This window comes from Rutidosis leptorrhynchoides, chromosome 1 (genome assembly GCF_046630445.1).
Source record: "Rutidosis leptorrhynchoides isolate AG116_Rl617_1_P2 chromosome 1, CSIRO_AGI_Rlap_v1, whole genome shotgun sequence".
In the NCBI taxonomy this organism is placed as follows: domain Eukaryota; kingdom Viridiplantae; phylum Streptophyta; class Magnoliopsida; order Asterales; family Asteraceae; genus Rutidosis; species Rutidosis leptorrhynchoides.
The window spans coordinates 115,648,033-115,666,560 of record NC_092333.1 but is presented as its reverse complement, the minus strand read 5'-3'; the positions used below and the strand labels follow the sequence as shown (position 1 = coordinate 115,666,560).

The window sequence follows — 18,528 nt, the reverse complement described above, 5'->3', positions numbered from 1 at the left end:
AAAGACAAAATTACACCGGTCGTCCATGTGGTTTACCTATTTTTCACGCGTTATCCCTGTACTTTTAATTTTTCACTGGTAGTCCTTTGAATAGTGGATTTGATCATTCGATAGTGGATTGCTTATTGTTGTAGTATGTCAAAAAGCGGATTTTCATTCAATAGTGGATATCCGAAAATTAGATAGTGGATTTGATCATTCAATATCCGAATCCAAAAATTCTTGGATATCCGGTTTTTCGGATATCCGGAAACCGTTCCGGATATCCGAAATTTTGGATTCAGATATCGGATTATCCGAACTTTAAGTGATATAACAGCAACAACAATTATCCCGGGTTTTGTGTTCTGTATGTTCCTTTCATGTTTAGATTACAAGTTTACAAGTGTAATGAAAGCGGTACGTATATGTAGTTTCATGTACATCATCACGAATATGCACGACAGCAGCTATCGCTTTGTCAAAATCATGTATTCTTTTCCAAGGCTGATAATGCCGGCGTCAGGTAGTTATTTGCTTTGTCTGGTAAATGTGCCACCTACGCGCATAAACATACAACTATCAGCTTCTTCGTAATAAGATATATATATATATATATATATATATATATATATATATATATATATATATATATATATATGTGTGTGTGTGTGTGTGTGTGTGTGTGTGTGTGTGTGTGTGTGTGTGTGTGTGTGTGTGTGTGTGTGTGTGTGTGTGTGTGTGTGTGTGTGTGTGTGTGTGTGTGTGTGTGTGTGTGTGTGTGTGTGTGTGTGTGTGTGTGTGTGTGTGTGTGTGTGTGTGTGCGCGCGCGTGCGTGTGTGTGTCAAATGTATCAAATGGAATCGCACGAAACACCTACCAGTTCATACAATTCCTTCCCGGGCTCTGCAACGTACTCATAGCACACCTGCTTATAAGGAACACATCATCGTTCGATTCCAACAAAGTTATTTACGATTCACAGAAGAAAAAAATGTTACTTACATCGAAGCTCTTGTTCCTTGCGGTTGAGTCGTGCAATGCCTTGACACAGATATCAGCCACGTCAGCACAACTGATCCCCTACAAGTAGCCGAGTTGATAAGCTCGAGCAGAATTTCATTTCATAGATAATGACAAATTATTAATTAAATAACCATTATCGCTATTCTCACCTGAGATATCCTGTTTCCTTGATCAAAAATGAGTGCGCGTTGACCCCCTGGTTCTTCCTGATAATCCCAAATGTCAAAAGCAAGTTAACTTGTGGTTCGATTGTTGACTTATTTTCATAAAACTGAATTAACCTGAACTCACCAGTAATGGGCCAGGTCGAATTATAGTATACCCAATGCCTGATCTTCTCAGGGCATCCTCTCCGGCCTACATAGAGATATCAATCAATAAATAATTTAGTTGTACTAAACGATATAGCATAACTATAAAATCAACAAAGAACAAACCTTTTTTGCTCGCAAAACTTGCTCCCTTCGGTTAGCTTCAATTCCTGAACCTGTACATGAGACTAAAATGAAGTCTGTTTCTTGTCCAGTCTGCAAAAGATATCGTTATTCAGATTCTGAAATTCCTGTACAGAGGTAGTTATAACTTAACCATCAGATTAATTATTCAAAAAGTTCATAAATAATTACCGGCAATGCTTTAATGTATTCCAATATCATTTGGAAGCTTCTCATATCCTGGTTCACTCCAGCAGCCCCTTCAGCAGGCCTCTATCAGAATGAAAATGATTAAAATTAAGCGCTGAATGGTTCAAAATCTAAATGATTCAAATGTTTTGATTGAGCTTAGTTCTGAATACGATAAACATACCTGTCTTCGGGGTTCAAAGCGTATGGTCAATGTATGCACAAGGAATGGGTCAAGTGGAGGATCAGCGGGATTGACTGGCCGAAATGATGAAAATGGTACTCTTACCTAAAAACACAAATATGAGATAAAATGTAGAGGTAAGATTCCCACCTGTCAAAACCAGAAAACTAAATAAGACTGTTGAATGTAGCTTAACGAGTAACTAACTCGGCGCATTTATGGATCGAAGGATATGACGGCTCACCCTGCAAAACCCTACTTTTGTGCTAATTCTAGAAAAGTATTGGGTGCTTTGGCTTGTGTCTCCTGAAGGACCAGATTCGAGAATCAAAACATATGACCTTCCGTTTCCCCCTATAGAAAGTATGAGACCTTCATACCTGAATTAGTGATAATCTACTTAATGTTGATGCACGATTTCTATATATATTTTTGTTTTAATTTTTTAACTCTGCAAGTGGAATTAAGCAGCTAAAATGAGGTATACCTGTCCAAAGTGTTACCAAGAGGAAGTGATAACTTAGTTGACAAATCCACATATCCTCCTCTTGTGAAAACATAACCTGTACATATAATGATATAGATACAAATAAAAAAAAAAAAAAAAAAAAAAAAAAAAAGAAAAACACTAGAGCAGAACTTAGAACTACTCGTCGAGTACTCGGAAAGTACTCGGTAAAACTGGTCAAACTCAGTCAAACCCGGTCAAAACTCGGGATTATTTGGAAAATCGGTCAAAACTCGGGATTACTCTGAAAATTGGTCAAAACTATGTCAAAGTCAATTTAGTCAACGTCCGAGTACTCCCCGAGTTGTTGAGTACCTCCTAAAAAGTTTCAACTGTGTACTGCGCATAGTGTTTTTCGCAACCTTGCACGAGAGACGTATTTAGTGATGTGTTGAGAGATATGTTGCAAGCCTAAAACGCTCGTACCTGAAAAAATTGCATCACCATTTTCGCTGAACTCAAACTTAGCTTCCATTCCTCCATCATATTTAGCAGCATCCTGAAAATAAGTTCCCTTGCGAACTTCCCACCCATTCAATGAATCTGCAGACTTGAACTTAGCAATTAAAAGCTTGCTTTTGCTGCTTTTTCCAGCTCGCAACTGCGCTAGCTTATTGTTGTAGTCCTAAAACAGGTATATCAATCATTTACATTATAGTTACAGGGAAATATTCATTTGCATCCTTAATTTTACTTGAAAATCAGGGGATAAATCTCAGCCCTTGGATCAATATAATCAATGGCTAGGATTAAAAACGCAGGACAATCATGTGTGATTGGCTAGGATTAAAAATGCGGGACAATCACATATGATTGGCTAGGATTAAAAACGCGGAACAATCACATGTGATTGTAAGTTCCAATGACATGTGATTATAAGATCTCAAGCAAAATTAAGGATTCAATACATACTGAAATAAATTTCAAGGTGCAACAGGAAAAAAAGAACCTGAAATGCTTTGCTGAGGTTGTATACACCCTGATGATCGACTCGGTTAAGATCGACAGTAATAGAGGATCTAGCGGTGGCACAATAAATAATCTTGGTGCAACCTTCTATAGCAGCCCTTAGTGCGGCCGAATCTCCGACATCACCAACCACAATCTTAACAGAAGTTGGCAGCATGTCGACAACTTCTTGGTCCGCGTTCCTTACTAGAGCCTAATTAATCCGATAATTAATCACGTTAATCAACATTATCCTTGACATTATTTATTTTATAGATTGAGTGTTATAAAATGTAACTAACCATACAATGTTTCACACACAATTCCACATATTTGATACATACAATAGACTACCTGAACTACTTAGGTACTCACATTAATAAAAAAGAATTTTGCTAATTTTCGTTTCATAAATTCATTGTACATTTGCATAAACGCCCTCAACCACAATGCACAACATAATTATGTACGTTAACGACAGCCTAAAATCATAATAGGATAAAAAACAAGTGTAAAATCAGATACATTTGTTGCAAAATTAATATATCTTGAATTGCATAAACTAAACATTACTAATCATGTACCTTAACAGAGTAGCCCCTGAGCATGAGTTTGCGAACAACGATACGTCCAACACGACTAGTCGCCCCGATAACAAGTACAGTCGTATTCTGAGCACCCGGGATTGCAAATTCACACATGGGCCCACCCTCTTGAATAAGAAGACTACTCTCATCATTCGTACGACTCGTCCTCGATATCTGTCCCAACTCCGAAAACTTACGCCACGCCTCATCAAATATCTGTCTCGATCGTCTTCCTAACCCAACCGGATTAGCATCCACCAGTCTCTTCATCACAGACACAGAAGAACCCGCCTTCTGTACGTCAGCATCATCGTCATCACTCTGCTTCTTATCATCATCATTACCCTCGCCCGGTTCGGGCGGAGGTGGTGATGACGATGACGTGGACGAAGAAGAAGAAGCTTTAGCGATCAGCAAACGTCTGTTAGGATTATTGGGGATCCAGCATTTGGACGTGCGATTGAAATCATTGTAAAGGGTTATGTTGTTTGAGGCAATTTTGGTGTAAGTTGTGGGGGAGGTAAGTGCAACTGCAGCAGTTGCAGTTGTCATGTTGTTAATTTGTGTTTGTGATTGATCAAATGAGATGATGAATAAAGAAGGTTAATTTGGTAAGATGGATATGTCAAGTGTGACTCGAGTTAGAACCACATAATAAGGATAATTGGTAGGGACCCTTCATGTGACATAAACAATTTGCCACGTACTCATACTTAAATTCACTCCTTTTTCAACCTTTTCATTCTTACTTTTTATTTTTTTCTATTTAAAATTACCTTTCGTAGTCAAGGCTTAAATTGGTATACAAGTAACTGATAGACAATTTTCGTACCATGTTATGTGTCATTTCCTACGTCATGTGCTAGGCACATGACCAATTAACCGACTTGAATACTCAATGATTACAATACGATAGAGAAAAGAAAGAAAATATGTAAACACACACAATATCAATCTAAGTCTAATCTCACAAATGAATTCTAACACCTTATTTATACTGTGAAAGTCGGTTAATTGGTCATGTGCCTAGCACATGACGTAGGAAATGACACATAACATACCATTGCGAGGTGACTAATTTAAGGCCTACAACTCTTTTTGTGGGTAGCGTGAAGTCGTCATGAGTGAATCTCATTGGCCGTATATTTCTTTTGCATGGACTGCTACGTATTTTTACCCTTGGGGAGCTCCCAACGGTTACTACTTGACTCCCGCCCAGCCTTTTGGCCATGTGAACACCAGTGGCAGCGGTTAGTACAGGAGGTCGCCCAGCCTTTAGTCCTTCTTCTTGTCCCTCTCCATGTCCTTTTGTGAAATATTTGTGGACGGAGAAATATGTTTATATGTGTGGTACTTTTTGCTTCTTAGTTGTACATTTAATTAATTAATTAATTGAAGAAGGAGTATCATCATTGGGAGCACTCTTGTAGAAAGAGTCTTTATCACTAGGCCACTATTACTTTAGTTATTAACTTTTTATCCTTTTAATTCTTTCATCGTTAATTTTGTGATTTTTAATGATTTTACTTCGGTAATCTTTATAATTGGTTAGATATAAATTTGGTTGATAATTTATAAGTTTAAGTGTACCCTATTCTTACAATTTGACTTGATGATTTTTGAGAGTGAGTTTATGTTTAAAAAGGCATAACATGGGATACTATTGCTTCAGAAAAGGCCATAACGAGGCTACAAAGGGCTATTAATTACCTATCTACAGGCTTCAAATTAGAAGGGGCTTAATAAATTGCTGATATTTTCCCAATTGGGCCTGAACGTGTCTATAATCATATTCAGATAATCAGATGTGACAAACTATACATGTGAATCCCATTTTGTAAAAACATTTTTACAGTATATAATAAACTAAGAGAAACTGGTCAAAATGCCCTTATTTCTAATAAAGTAAAAGTGTTTTACAATATGCCTTCAAAAAGCGTAATTTTAAAATGACATCTCCCCACGCACCACGCATGATGCGTGTTGGCCTGTATGTTATGCATGTTGCCGAACTAGTCACCGAGACAACTTATTTTCATCGCAACACGCACCAAACACGAGCGCGGCGTGTAATGCTTGGGGTGAGTTGCACGACAACTTTGAATAATCGTATCCTTCGACTCGTAGCTCCGATTTAGTCACAGTGTTTTTATTTTTTATTTTTGAAATCGTGTATTTTTTCAAAATTTGGCCTCGAAGACCTTCGGTTTCGACGTTTTCGTTGACTTTTACTTTTAAACTTACTTTGACAATTCATAACACATTCTAATTTGTAATTCGTTAAATTTATCACCAATTTTGACTAAAAGTACACGAAACCCCTACAACACATTTTGGAAATCGCTTATATTCTACGTTATGTATAGATCGCAAAATCAAATTTATTTTCAAAAATATTTTTGTCACTTCAGCACCTTTTCAATAGTTAGATCTCGATAATATACACGATATAAAAAAAAAGTGATTAAATCGGAGCAAGAAATCAAAAGATGCAACCACTGAAAGTTCCGGCGCAACATGCATCACGCACCAAGCACCGCGTGCGATGTGACGACCCGAAAAATTTCGACTAATTTTAAATCAAACTCTCGATACGATTTAGTATTTTTGACACGATAAAAAAAGTCTGTTAGGTTGAGTCTCAAAAATTTTGAACTGTTTCATGTATGCAATTATCCTTCGACCATTTCTGACGATTCACGAACAATTACTTGTAAATAGATACGTATATATTTAAATATATATAAATAATAATTTGAAATATATTATATTATAATTAACTATGTAAAATAAAACGATATATAATAATTATTATTAACATATATATATATATATATATATATATATATATATATATATATATATATATATATATATATATATATATATAAAGGTATATTGAATATATAAATATAGTTTCAAATTTATTTAGTAAACGATAGAAACACTCGTTTATCATTCGATGGTTATTTAAGCAAGTTAAATTCAAACTTATATTATTTTAAAATAAACGGTGATCCGAAAATGAGTTCTATAAAATTTAGGTTTACTAAAAATGTATCTAGGATCTAGTTATTAAATTTTAGCACTTTTTATATTTTACCCAGAATCGAGCGGGACAGTTGATGTAATGTTTATTTAATAAATTAATGATCGAATTTTATACCATAATGATTGAAATAAATAAAAACAATTAATTTAAAAATTCAGAATTTTACCGAAGACTCTTATCTACCACTGATTAATAACGGAATACGATATAATATTCCTATTAAAACTTTCGGTAATTAGAATCCAAATGATTCGATGACTACATTGTTTATGATTGATATTGTGATTGAATTGTGAATGATGTAAATTAATTTACTGTTTGGGTTTTTTGTTTCTTGTCTGCCCACTATCTTTTATGGGTACGGAGTAATATATTTTACATCTCATTTATTATTCCCACACTGTTTCCTTTTAAATTCCTTAGGATTATAATGTTTACTGTTTTTGTCTTTGATCACCATCTAAAGTCTATATACACATACCCACTGCATCTCATATATATCTATATAATATACATTTATATATATATGTGCATAGATTTAAGAAATCACACACCACCACCCTTTCATGTTTTAGTTGTCGAGCACCTATACCCACCACCGGCAACAACCGATCACCCTCCTCCACCTACAACCACCACCACGGCTACCACGAGCAACCACCCTCATCACCACTTCAACCATCATCTTTATAGTTTCTTCATCTTTCTGTTTCCAATTAATTCGCAAGTCACCACAACTCATTTACACCATGAACCACCTCTCTATCTCTTCTCACTTATCCTCTCTCTCTCTTTCTTCAAATTCTTGTAACTAAAACCCACTATTTTTCTGTTCAATCTGGCACAACCATGAACCGCCACCCTACTATTTTATTTATGTTAAACCACCTTAAACCCACAGCAAACTACCATATTTTATATATATATATTTTTTCTTTCTGTTTGAGCTAAACAATAAACGAACACCTCTTTCATTCCTGTTTGCAGCTGTAAATCCATCGACAACCACCATCAACTAAACCGTTATTTATTCCTTTTCGACAACCCAACAAAACCCACAAAACTCTACTACTATTTACGAAGCTAATGATAAAGATGATTGTGATAATATAGTTATGATACAGTAATTGTAATTATAACAACGGTGACAGATGTAAGGAAGATTATATACACGATATTTATGATGTAAGGTGACGTGATGAAGAGCTATATTCATTCCCACTTGCAGTTTCTGCTTCACTTTATAACAACACCGAAACCTTCTTATTAATTGATACTATTGGGCCTTGAATCCATATACTTATTAACATGGGTTTTTAAATTATCATGTTGGGCTGTGAAGATTATTGTGGAACTTGGGCCGTGTATCTTTATGATTGGGCCGAGATTTATTTTGATTTCTTGTTGGGCCGAAATGAAACAAAAACGGGTCATATATTTTTGGGTTTGGCATTATTTCAGAAAAACTAAATTGGTCAAATGGTTGGGTGTGTTTGTGGGTGAGCGAGAGGTCTTGGGTTCGAGCCCGGACTGGGGCATTATTTTTAAGCTATTTTCTTTTTGAGGTAGAATTTCTATTTATTATTATTATTACTTTTATTAATATTATAATTATTATTATTGATATTATTATTATTATTATCACATCATTATTATTATTAAAGATAAATATTATGATTACCATTAACATTATTATCATTATGAGTATAAGTATTCTTATTATCATGACTATTAAAATTATCATTTTTAAAAATATCATTAGTATTATTATTAGAATTATCATTGTTTTTATCTTTATTATTATTTTATAAATATGATTATTATTATTAATTTTATGAATATTATAATTATTATTATCATCATCATCATCATTATTATTATTATTATTATTATTATTATTATTATTATTATTATTATTATTATTATTATTATTATTATTATTATTCCTATTATTATTATTATTATTATTATTATTATTATTATTATTATTAACATTAATATTATTATTATCATTACTATCATTTTTACTAATTACTTGTATCATTATTATTATTATTATTATAAGAACTATATTATTATTATTAACAATATTACTATTAATATTATTATTATTATTATTACAATAAATTGTTATTAAAATACTTATATAAACCATATATAAAAGTATACATATAGAGATAAAAATATAAACAATTGAAATAATATATATATTAAAATATAACTTGTTCGATTATGTTTATATATATATGTGTTAATATATATATAAATGATATAGGTTCGTGAATCCGAGGCCAACCTTGCATTGTTCAGTTGCGTCGTATGCATATTTTTACTACAAAATATCGTATCGTGAGTTTTATGTGTTTCCTTTTTAAATGCTTTTGCAATATATATTTTTGGGACTGAGAATACATGCGATGCTTTTATAAATGTTTGACAAAATAGACACAAGTAATCGAAACTACATTATATGGTTGGATTATCAAAATCAAAAATCGCCCTTCAAGTCTGGTAACCTAAGAATTAGGGAAATAGCCCCTAATTGACGCGAATCCTAAAGATAGATCTATTGGGCCTAACAACCCCCATTCAGGTTATGGATGGCTTTAGTACTTCGAGATTATTATTATACAGACGAGATGTCTGTGGGGATATTCTATGCATTAAAGTTAATGTCGGTTACCAGGTGTTCAATCCATATGATTGATTTTTATAACACTTGCGAGTGTATGGTTACCTATAAATTGAAATCTTGTGGTCTATTAAAATTATGGAAATGATTATTATGATAAACCTATGAACTCGCCAACCTTTTGGTTGACACTTTTAAGCATGTTTATTCTCAAGTATGAAAGAAATCTTTCGCTGTGCATTTGCTCATTTTAAAGATATTACATGGAGTCGTTCATGGCATATCTAGGACAGTACCTCGCAATGGGACCAAATGTTGAAGACTTCGTCCAGGTAGATTAGGACGGGTCTCTACAGTTGGTATCAGAGCGGTGGTGTTAGCGAACCAGGTCTTGCATTAGTGAGTCTGGACTTCGACCTAGTAGTTGATAGGATACATTAATGAGTCTGGACTTGGACCTTGTCTGCATGTTAAAAGTTTTGCATATCATTCCTTGTCAAAAAATATCTACTTATCATTTTTCAGTCTCGACACATCTTATTGTAATTATTGCATAGATGGTGTACAGACAAATTCATATTCCATCACATTAGACCTTGTCTGACACGTTTCCTTGATTCCCTTCGTAATCTACGGGATCTTCTGTACTATATATAGGTATTATGTATTCTATGTAATTAGAATATCATCCGAATCCAAAAATTATTTCATATCGAAAATCCTTTAGCTGACCGTGTCAGATGGATCCTGTACCAAATTCGAATTCATATAATTCCGAAGGCGATTATGAAGACTCTGAAGGTAGTGTGACCGAAGTGCCCCAACTGGTTGACTGCACTTCTTTTTGGAGGAGATGGGGATGGGTTCGAGACATACTCACTCGCTGGAGAAATGAAGAGGGAGAACCCTACCGCAAACCAAATTTACCTCCCGACATCGGAGAACTTGATGCGCTCACCGGTCAACCAATCCGCAATACCGTTTTTACACTCTTTGCAAGAATATTCCGCCTCGAAGAACGCATTCATAGAGTTATGTTGGTGATTCAACCTCTACTCCCGACTACTAATCAAGTAGGATTAGTGGAAGAAGTCAGGGAGCTTCATGCTAGGTTTAAAGAAAGAATGGAGTCTCTGGAAATTACAGTACGCAATTTGGAAGATAGACTTACGTCTACAACATCAGCATCAACCGCACCAGTACCACCACCAACAACATTTGCATTACATGCCTCAACATCACAATCTATACCTCGAGCATAATCTTCGTTCTACATATCGTTCTACATCATTATCTTTGTCCTTCATGGCGATTATGTAATCTCTAATGTTTTAGAGATTATGTACTCTAGTTCTAACCGTAAATCAGATGAGTTTAATATCATATTAACTCATTAAATCCACGATTACATCTGAAGAAAATATATATATAAGTATATTTTCATAAAGATTGTAATTAAAAATTCTTTTGTACAAACTGTTGATCGTGAAAATATTTTAACGGGTAGGTAATACCCTAGAAATATTTAGATCTCACATTAACATATTACACTGTACATTCTTCAATTCTGATTCAACAGTCATTAACTATTCTATTTGCATCCGCAAATATATGTATCCGTTCACCGAAGAACAACTATTTTCATTCAAATTTCATATTCGGATTTTGACCGATCAGAATCCAAGTCAAGATTTGACAAGTGGCATAATGAAGAAAATAATGGACAAAATAAAATTGATTAGTAACCAATTAATTAACTACGAAAACATTATAAATCTATACTAACCAAATCCTAGCTAACTGTTCCTAGCTAACTGTTCCTAGCTAACTGTTCCTAGCTAACTGTTCCTATAACCGTTATGACTATTTTCTTATTACATTTTATTTATTGTCATTTTAATTATCGCAATTTTAATTATTGCAATTTATCTATCGCAATTTTAATTATCGCAATTTTAATACTCGCAATTTTATTTATCATCATTTAAATATTGTTATTTATTTTACGCACTTTATTTATCGTCATTTAATTACTGTTATTTATTTTACGCACTTTAAATATAGTCGGATAAATCGGGACACGTATACAATGTTTTGACATATCATATTTGTAGAGACCCGTCCTGATCCATCTGGATGAATATATTACATTTGGTTACATTGCGAGATACTTGACCTCTATATGATACATTTTACAAACATTGCATTCGTTTTTAAAAGACGAACTTTCATAATATCGAAAGTTGACGGCATACATACCATTTCATAAAATATCCAACTATAATTATCTTTATAATAATCTTGATGAAATCAACGACTCAAATGCAACGTCTTTTGAATATGTCATGAATGACTCCAAGTAATATCTCTAAAATGTGCAAATGCACAGCGGAAGATTTCTTTCATACCTGAGAATAAACATGCTTTAAAGTGTCAACCAAAAGGTTGGTGAGTTCATTAGTTTATCATAATCGATCATTTTCATCATTTTAATAGACTACAAGAATTTCATTTCCATTTCTCATTAATAAACGTCCCATGCATAGAGACAAAAATCATTCATATGGATTGAACACCTGGTAACCGACATTAACAAGATGCATATAAGAATATCCCCATCATTCCGGGACATCCATCGGACATGATATAAAAACTCAAATTACTAAAGCATCCGCTACAACGGATGTGGTTTGTTAGGCCTAATAGATCTATCTTTAGGATTCGCATCAATTAGTAGACTGGTTTACTAATTCTTAGGCTACCAAGCAAAAAGGGGCATATTCGGCTTAGATCATTCAACCATAGAATATAGTTTCAATTACTTGTGTCTATTTCATCAAACATTTATAAAAGCGCATGTATTCTTAGTTCCAAAAATATATATTGCAAAAGCATTTAAAAAGGGAGTAATGAAACTCACCATACTGTATTTTGTAGTAAAAATACATATGACGTCATTTAACAAGTGTAGGGTTGACCTCAGATTCACGAACCTATATTATTCATATATTTATTAAAACATATACTTGTAATCAAACAAGTTTAGATATTATTATTAATTGTTATTTCAGTAACTTGTATGTTTCATTGGTAACTATATTATCTATATTTATTTTATATACTTTAGATAAATAATTAGTATTTATTATGAAAATATTAATGTTGTTATGCGATATGTTTTAAATATATTCTTATATAGCTATTTATTTGGTAAAATAATATCAATAATAATAAATAAAAATTTGTATCTTTTTATGTTAATAATAATAATACTAAAAGTAATTAGATTTAGTAACGATACTGCTATTAATAGTTTTGATAATAATATTAGTAATAAAAGTAATGTTAGTAATAATAATAATTTTAATGAAAAGATAATAATGATAAGATAAAAATGTTAGTTTTCATAAAAATAATATTTTAAATAATAATGGTACTTTTAATAAAAGTGATGATTCTAATCGAAATTTTAATAGTCATATTAATAATAATACTATATATTTTAATAATAATATTAATGATAATAATATTAATTATACTAATAATCTTATTTCTAATATTGGTAATAATAGTAATTACTTAATAACAATTAATAATAAATAATAATACTAATAATACTAATAGCAATAAAAAAAATAATAATGAAATAATAATAATAAGAGTTTTTGTAATAAATACCTCAAAGGAGTAGCCCCTAAAAAAATGCCCAAGTCCGGGTTTTGGAACCCGCTAACCCGAAAACATCCTTAACCATTACTCCGCATCAATTTTTCTATTAATTTTAAGATTTTTAATATCTCTTAAATTAGTTTCCTGTTTTGAATCATCATCAATCATAGTAACATATCAACATTATCCTAATTTCGTATCATCATCATCATTAACATCATAACCATCATAGTCCTCAGTTATCATTATCAATTTACCACCTCATCATCATAATACCGAACCCATTCTCATATACATCGTGACACTTATCATCATTCTAATATCTTTACCATTTCACACGCTATTCATTATCAACTTTGTCATCAATATCATCATCTAAACATCATCACATCATCATATCATAATACTCGCACCATAACATATTCATAATCATAACTTCGCCATTATCATTATTCGTATATCATCATCATCATTACCTAAACTATATCAACCCATCATCATCATCAAAATATCATCATCATCATCCTAATTAAAGTTTTGGTTTCAGCCCAATAGCAGGCCCGATCTAAAAACAGTTTAGACTATCCCAATTCATAGACTATTGGCCTGTGGCCCAAACAAATCAGTCCACTGTTTACCTATAGTCCATTAACAAATTAAAAGAAATTCAAATTAAATTCTGGCCCAATATGTCAAGCCCAAGAGTCCCTTAACTAAATCCACAATTAAACTCGGTTAGTCCAGTTTAATCAAACACTTCATCTTTGACGTTCACACAAACAATTAGGCGTTTCCCAAATTCATCGATTCACGATTTCACCGATTGATTTCACCGGCCAATTGACTAGTATTTCATCGATTCATATTTTTAATAATTTACAATCTCACTTATTGATTTGGCCGATTGAGCTCATAGTCTCACTGTCACGGTGTTACTCTTGTTGGTGACAGATCCTTGTTGTGGTAGATGCCACAATAGCGCCTTCACCCGATTGATATCAACATTCAATTGATTCGCAGGTGAGTTAAGGTTTCATGAATTCGTTATATATCAATTATTTAGGTTTTCATTAAATAATTATTTCATAAATGCGATGTGATATCACTTGCAGCTAAATAGGTAATGTTTATGTGATAATGATAATGATAGTGGACTGATGAAGTTCACAGAGAAAAATTAAGAGAGAGAGGGAGATGATGGTGGTTTGAGGTGGTTGTAGGGTGATGATTGATGATGATTGTCGATAGTTTAGGTAATGGATTGAGGTGTTTGCAGGACTCGAATCAATAAACAGATCGACACGTTTGTGGTGGGTTCACAAAGAAAAATAGGAGAGGGAGGGGATAGAGTGATGTGGTGGCTGTCTTTGACGAGGTAAAGAAACAGAATTATAAAATAGTAAAAAGGGTGTTCGGAGAGGTTGGTTTCTCGATGGTTTGCAGTAGTTTTGGTTATGGTTCAATGGTGCTGGTTGAGTGGAGTTTCGAACACAAACAGGAAAGAAATAACGCAGTGTTGTTTGGTGATTTAAACAGAAAAACAGAAAAATAAATACAAACGTAGCAGCAGCAGACCTGAGGTGTTCTTGAAGATAGACCATAATTATAGTAGCAGCAGGTGTTGGTAATGTGTGATGATGGTTTTTAATGGTGGTGACGACATGGGTCTTGGACAGAAAATATATATCAACATCAAATGTGTTTTGAGAGGGGTGTAGGTAGTGATGTTTGTTCACGCTAGAAACAGAAACTAGTTAAGTTTGTTTGATGGTTGAACACGGTGGTACTCGATGGTGATAGAGAATGTTTATGACAAAAACGAGCAGCCACAATAAACAGTTAACTTGGTAATGGATTAGATGGGTTATGATGATTATTTGATCGAATATGGAGATGGAGACAACACTAGTAGGTAAGCAATAACAGTATTGTTTGGACAATTTGTTCATGAATAAATAACAGCTAAAGAAGTCGAGTAGTTGGTGGTTGTTCATGGTGGGTTGGTGTTTAAGAGGCAGAAGATGATGGCTTTTATGATAGGAAACAGAATCACATATGATAGCTTTTGATGATGGTGGTGTTGGATGGTTATTGTTGAAGGAGAGAGGGAGTCTAATTGGTAGTAGTTATCAAATGCATGTCGTAATTTGTAAAGTGTAAATCAATTAGTAAACAGAAAAGGAACGGTAGGTTGATGTGGGGTTTGTCTATGCATTGTATATGTGTATAAAGGTTATAGATGATTGGAAGAAAACAAGACATAATAATCTTTAATCATAATTGATTATCACGGGTATAATAGGTAATATTATAATACTATCATAATTATAAATTTAGTTAGCCGTCTCGATATATCTCGACATTCCAATTTAATCTACGAACTAACATAACGTGCTCCGTTTTTATTTTAATCAGTGGCGGATTAAAGTATTCGAAAAAATCCAGAATTTTTATAGTAATTTTCTTTATTTATTATTTGTCATTATGGTATAAAAATTGGTCGTTAACTATTTACAATTATTAAATAAAAATTAAATTAATTAATAGCTCCCAACCCCAAGTAAAATATACTTAATGCTAAAATTAATCAAATAGCTTCTAATTATATTTTTAACAAAGCTATAATTCATAAAACTTATTTTCGGATCACCAATTATTTTAAAAATCACATAAGTTCGAATTTAACTTACTTAATATCCATCGAACGACATTTAAGTGTTACTAACGATTACAAATTAAATTCGAACTATATATACTTATTCAATATACTTTATTTATATATAGGTATGTTTTTAAATATAATTATTATTTTTACATAATTAATTTCTAAGTATTACATCATAAATTATATTTCAAATTATATATATATATATATATGTGTGTGTGTGTGTATTTAAATATATACATATCTATTTACAAATAATTGTTCATGAATCGTCGGGAATAGTCAAAGGGTAATTGCATATATGAAAATAGTTCAAAATTTCTTGAGATTCAACTTAACAAACTTAGCTTATCGTGTCGGAAACATACAAAGATTAAAGTTTTAATTTGGTCAGAAATTTCTGGGTCGTCACAATATTGACATCATCTATATATATTATTTTGAATAACTCATAAGACACTATATGCGGTAATGCTCAAGTTAACATATAATGGGTCGAGGTTAATTCTAAAATAATATATATACCATGGGTTGTGATCGAGTCTGAGACATGTATACAATGGGTCATGATACGACTTGATTAGTTAAATTATACTATTGGACTATTGGACTATTGGACTACTAACATTGGACTACTAACCTTGGACAATTAAAAAGTATTAAAAGACTAGAAAATATTAATTACAACATTTTGACTTAAAATATCGTTAATAAGTTACATCTACTATAGTTAAATAATTCCTCAAGTTTGCCACTTGATTTCATCTTAAACAATCTTTTATATCTTGACGATTTCAACATGCGTTCAAATCCTTTGAAATTCTTGAAACACCTTGGATTGATAACCAATGATTCAGTTATGATGACTTTGAATGCTGATGAAGCAGCAAAACTGTAGATGGTCTTAATGGCCAAAAGTTTGATGATAAAGAATGGAATGTTGGAAACACTCAATAGAAAATTTGGTACTAAAAAATGGATTGAGCAAACCATGAAGGAGTCTGTAGACAAATCTCTAGAATTAAACCTGTACTTAACGAATTTAGACGATTCATTATCTGACGAAATCTTTAGCGAATACTTTGATCCTACTTATTCTAAATCCTTACGGGAAAATTCTAAGGTATCATCGTATCTTTTGTTATAAATATCTTCAATATTTCTGAAGATATCTCCATGACTATTCTTGTTCGAGATTATTTATCTCTTCGTGCTATCTGTGTTAAATCATAAAGGAAACTGTTTAGTTTCTATTCTTCTGTAAAATTTAAGTTTAAATTAGGATTGAATTCCTGGAGTAGTGTTGGGAATTGAAGCATGAGTTAGTATAATATAATGACGCCTGGCCAACGTGATTATATTACAGTAAGTCATGCTGAATTTCTAATGGAACATGATGATTCACAGACTATACCGTCATCATGTGCCATGTTACATAACTCTTTCATTCTACTTAACCTCTAAACATATCAAGAAAATATTTTCTTGATAGTTCTATCTTTTTCGTGATTTCTGGTAATTTAACAAATCAAATCATGCTATTACCTTTCCTTTCTGCTTAGAATATTATGATCATTCGAAACTCCATACCTACGAATTCTGGACCATTACTTGCTTCACTTGAAGCCGGGAAGAGAAAACAAAAGCATGGAAATCCAAAATATAAGGAAGAATATAAGCACGACAACAACACAGAATTACAAACCGTGCATATCAATGCTTATGGTAATATAAAGACACGAGAGAATTATAAATACAACAATCCCAAGAGCGAAGTAGAAGTAAACAGATTCCTCCGGTGGGAGTTGGAATAGAAGGATGATTGTTGCGATACTCAGAATGAGGTCAAGGATCAGAATTGGATTAAGCATTTTCACAATCTTTGGAAGTATGAAGAAAGTAAAGGAGTGGTGAAAATAATGGAACGGAAGAGGTTAATTTATAGCGAAATATCAGACATAGAAATCAAGGCAGATTACCGCATTTAATCAAAGAGGATCCTAATTTTCTTAATTACCGAAGAATCTAATCTTATATAGATTACGAAAATTTTCTCTGAATTCCTTGATTTCCAGAAATCAACCGTGACTACGTCAAAAATCAGACGAATCTTTATTTTCTCATTTCATTTTTTGCGACAGTTTCATTCGCACGCTTCGAGTAATCGGATTATTTTATCCATATTACTCAATGGTGATAAAACTCTATTTATCAGCTCATATTCGTCATGAAAACATTTTTATTGTTAGCCATGATGACCTCGATCAAATTTCAGGACGAAATTTCTTTAACGGGTAGGTACTGTGACGACCCAGAAAATTTCGACTAATTTTAAATCAAACTCTCGATACGATTTAGTATTTTTGACACGATAAGAAAAGTCTGTTAGGTTGAGTCTCAAAAATTTTGAACTGTTTCATGTATGTAATTATCCTTCGACCATTTTCGACGATTCACGAACAATTACTTGTAAATAGATACGTATATATTTAAATATATATAAATAATAATTTGAAATATATTATATTATAATTAACTATGTAAAATAAAAAGATATATAATAATTATTATTAACATATATATATATATATATATATATATATATATATATATATATATATATATATATATAAATATAGTTTCAAATTTATTTAG

General features: G+C 32.4%; 1 protein-coding gene across 1 annotated transcript; it reads right to left on the bottom strand.

The window, feature by feature from the left end:
* Positions 1–292: 292 nt before the first annotated feature.
* Positions 293–4,489, bottom strand: LOC139864210 (protein HIGH CHLOROPHYLL FLUORESCENCE PHENOTYPE 173, chloroplastic). Its single transcript, XM_071852797.1, has 13 exons — positions 3,853–4,489; positions 3,270–3,482; positions 2,747–2,945; positions 2,300–2,375; positions 2,057–2,192; positions 1,813–1,917; positions 1,632–1,712; positions 1,443–1,532; positions 1,297–1,362; positions 1,155–1,211; positions 985–1,062; positions 860–907; positions 293–538 (listed from the first exon to the last, which is right to left on the bottom strand). Exons 1-13 carry the CDS (start codon positions 4,405–4,407, stop codon positions 467–469), a joined length of 1,776 nt encoding a protein of 591 aa, XP_071708898.1. The 5' UTR covers positions 4,408–4,489; the 3' UTR covers positions 293–466.
* Between the last annotated feature and the right edge of the window lie 14,039 nt (positions 4,490–18,528).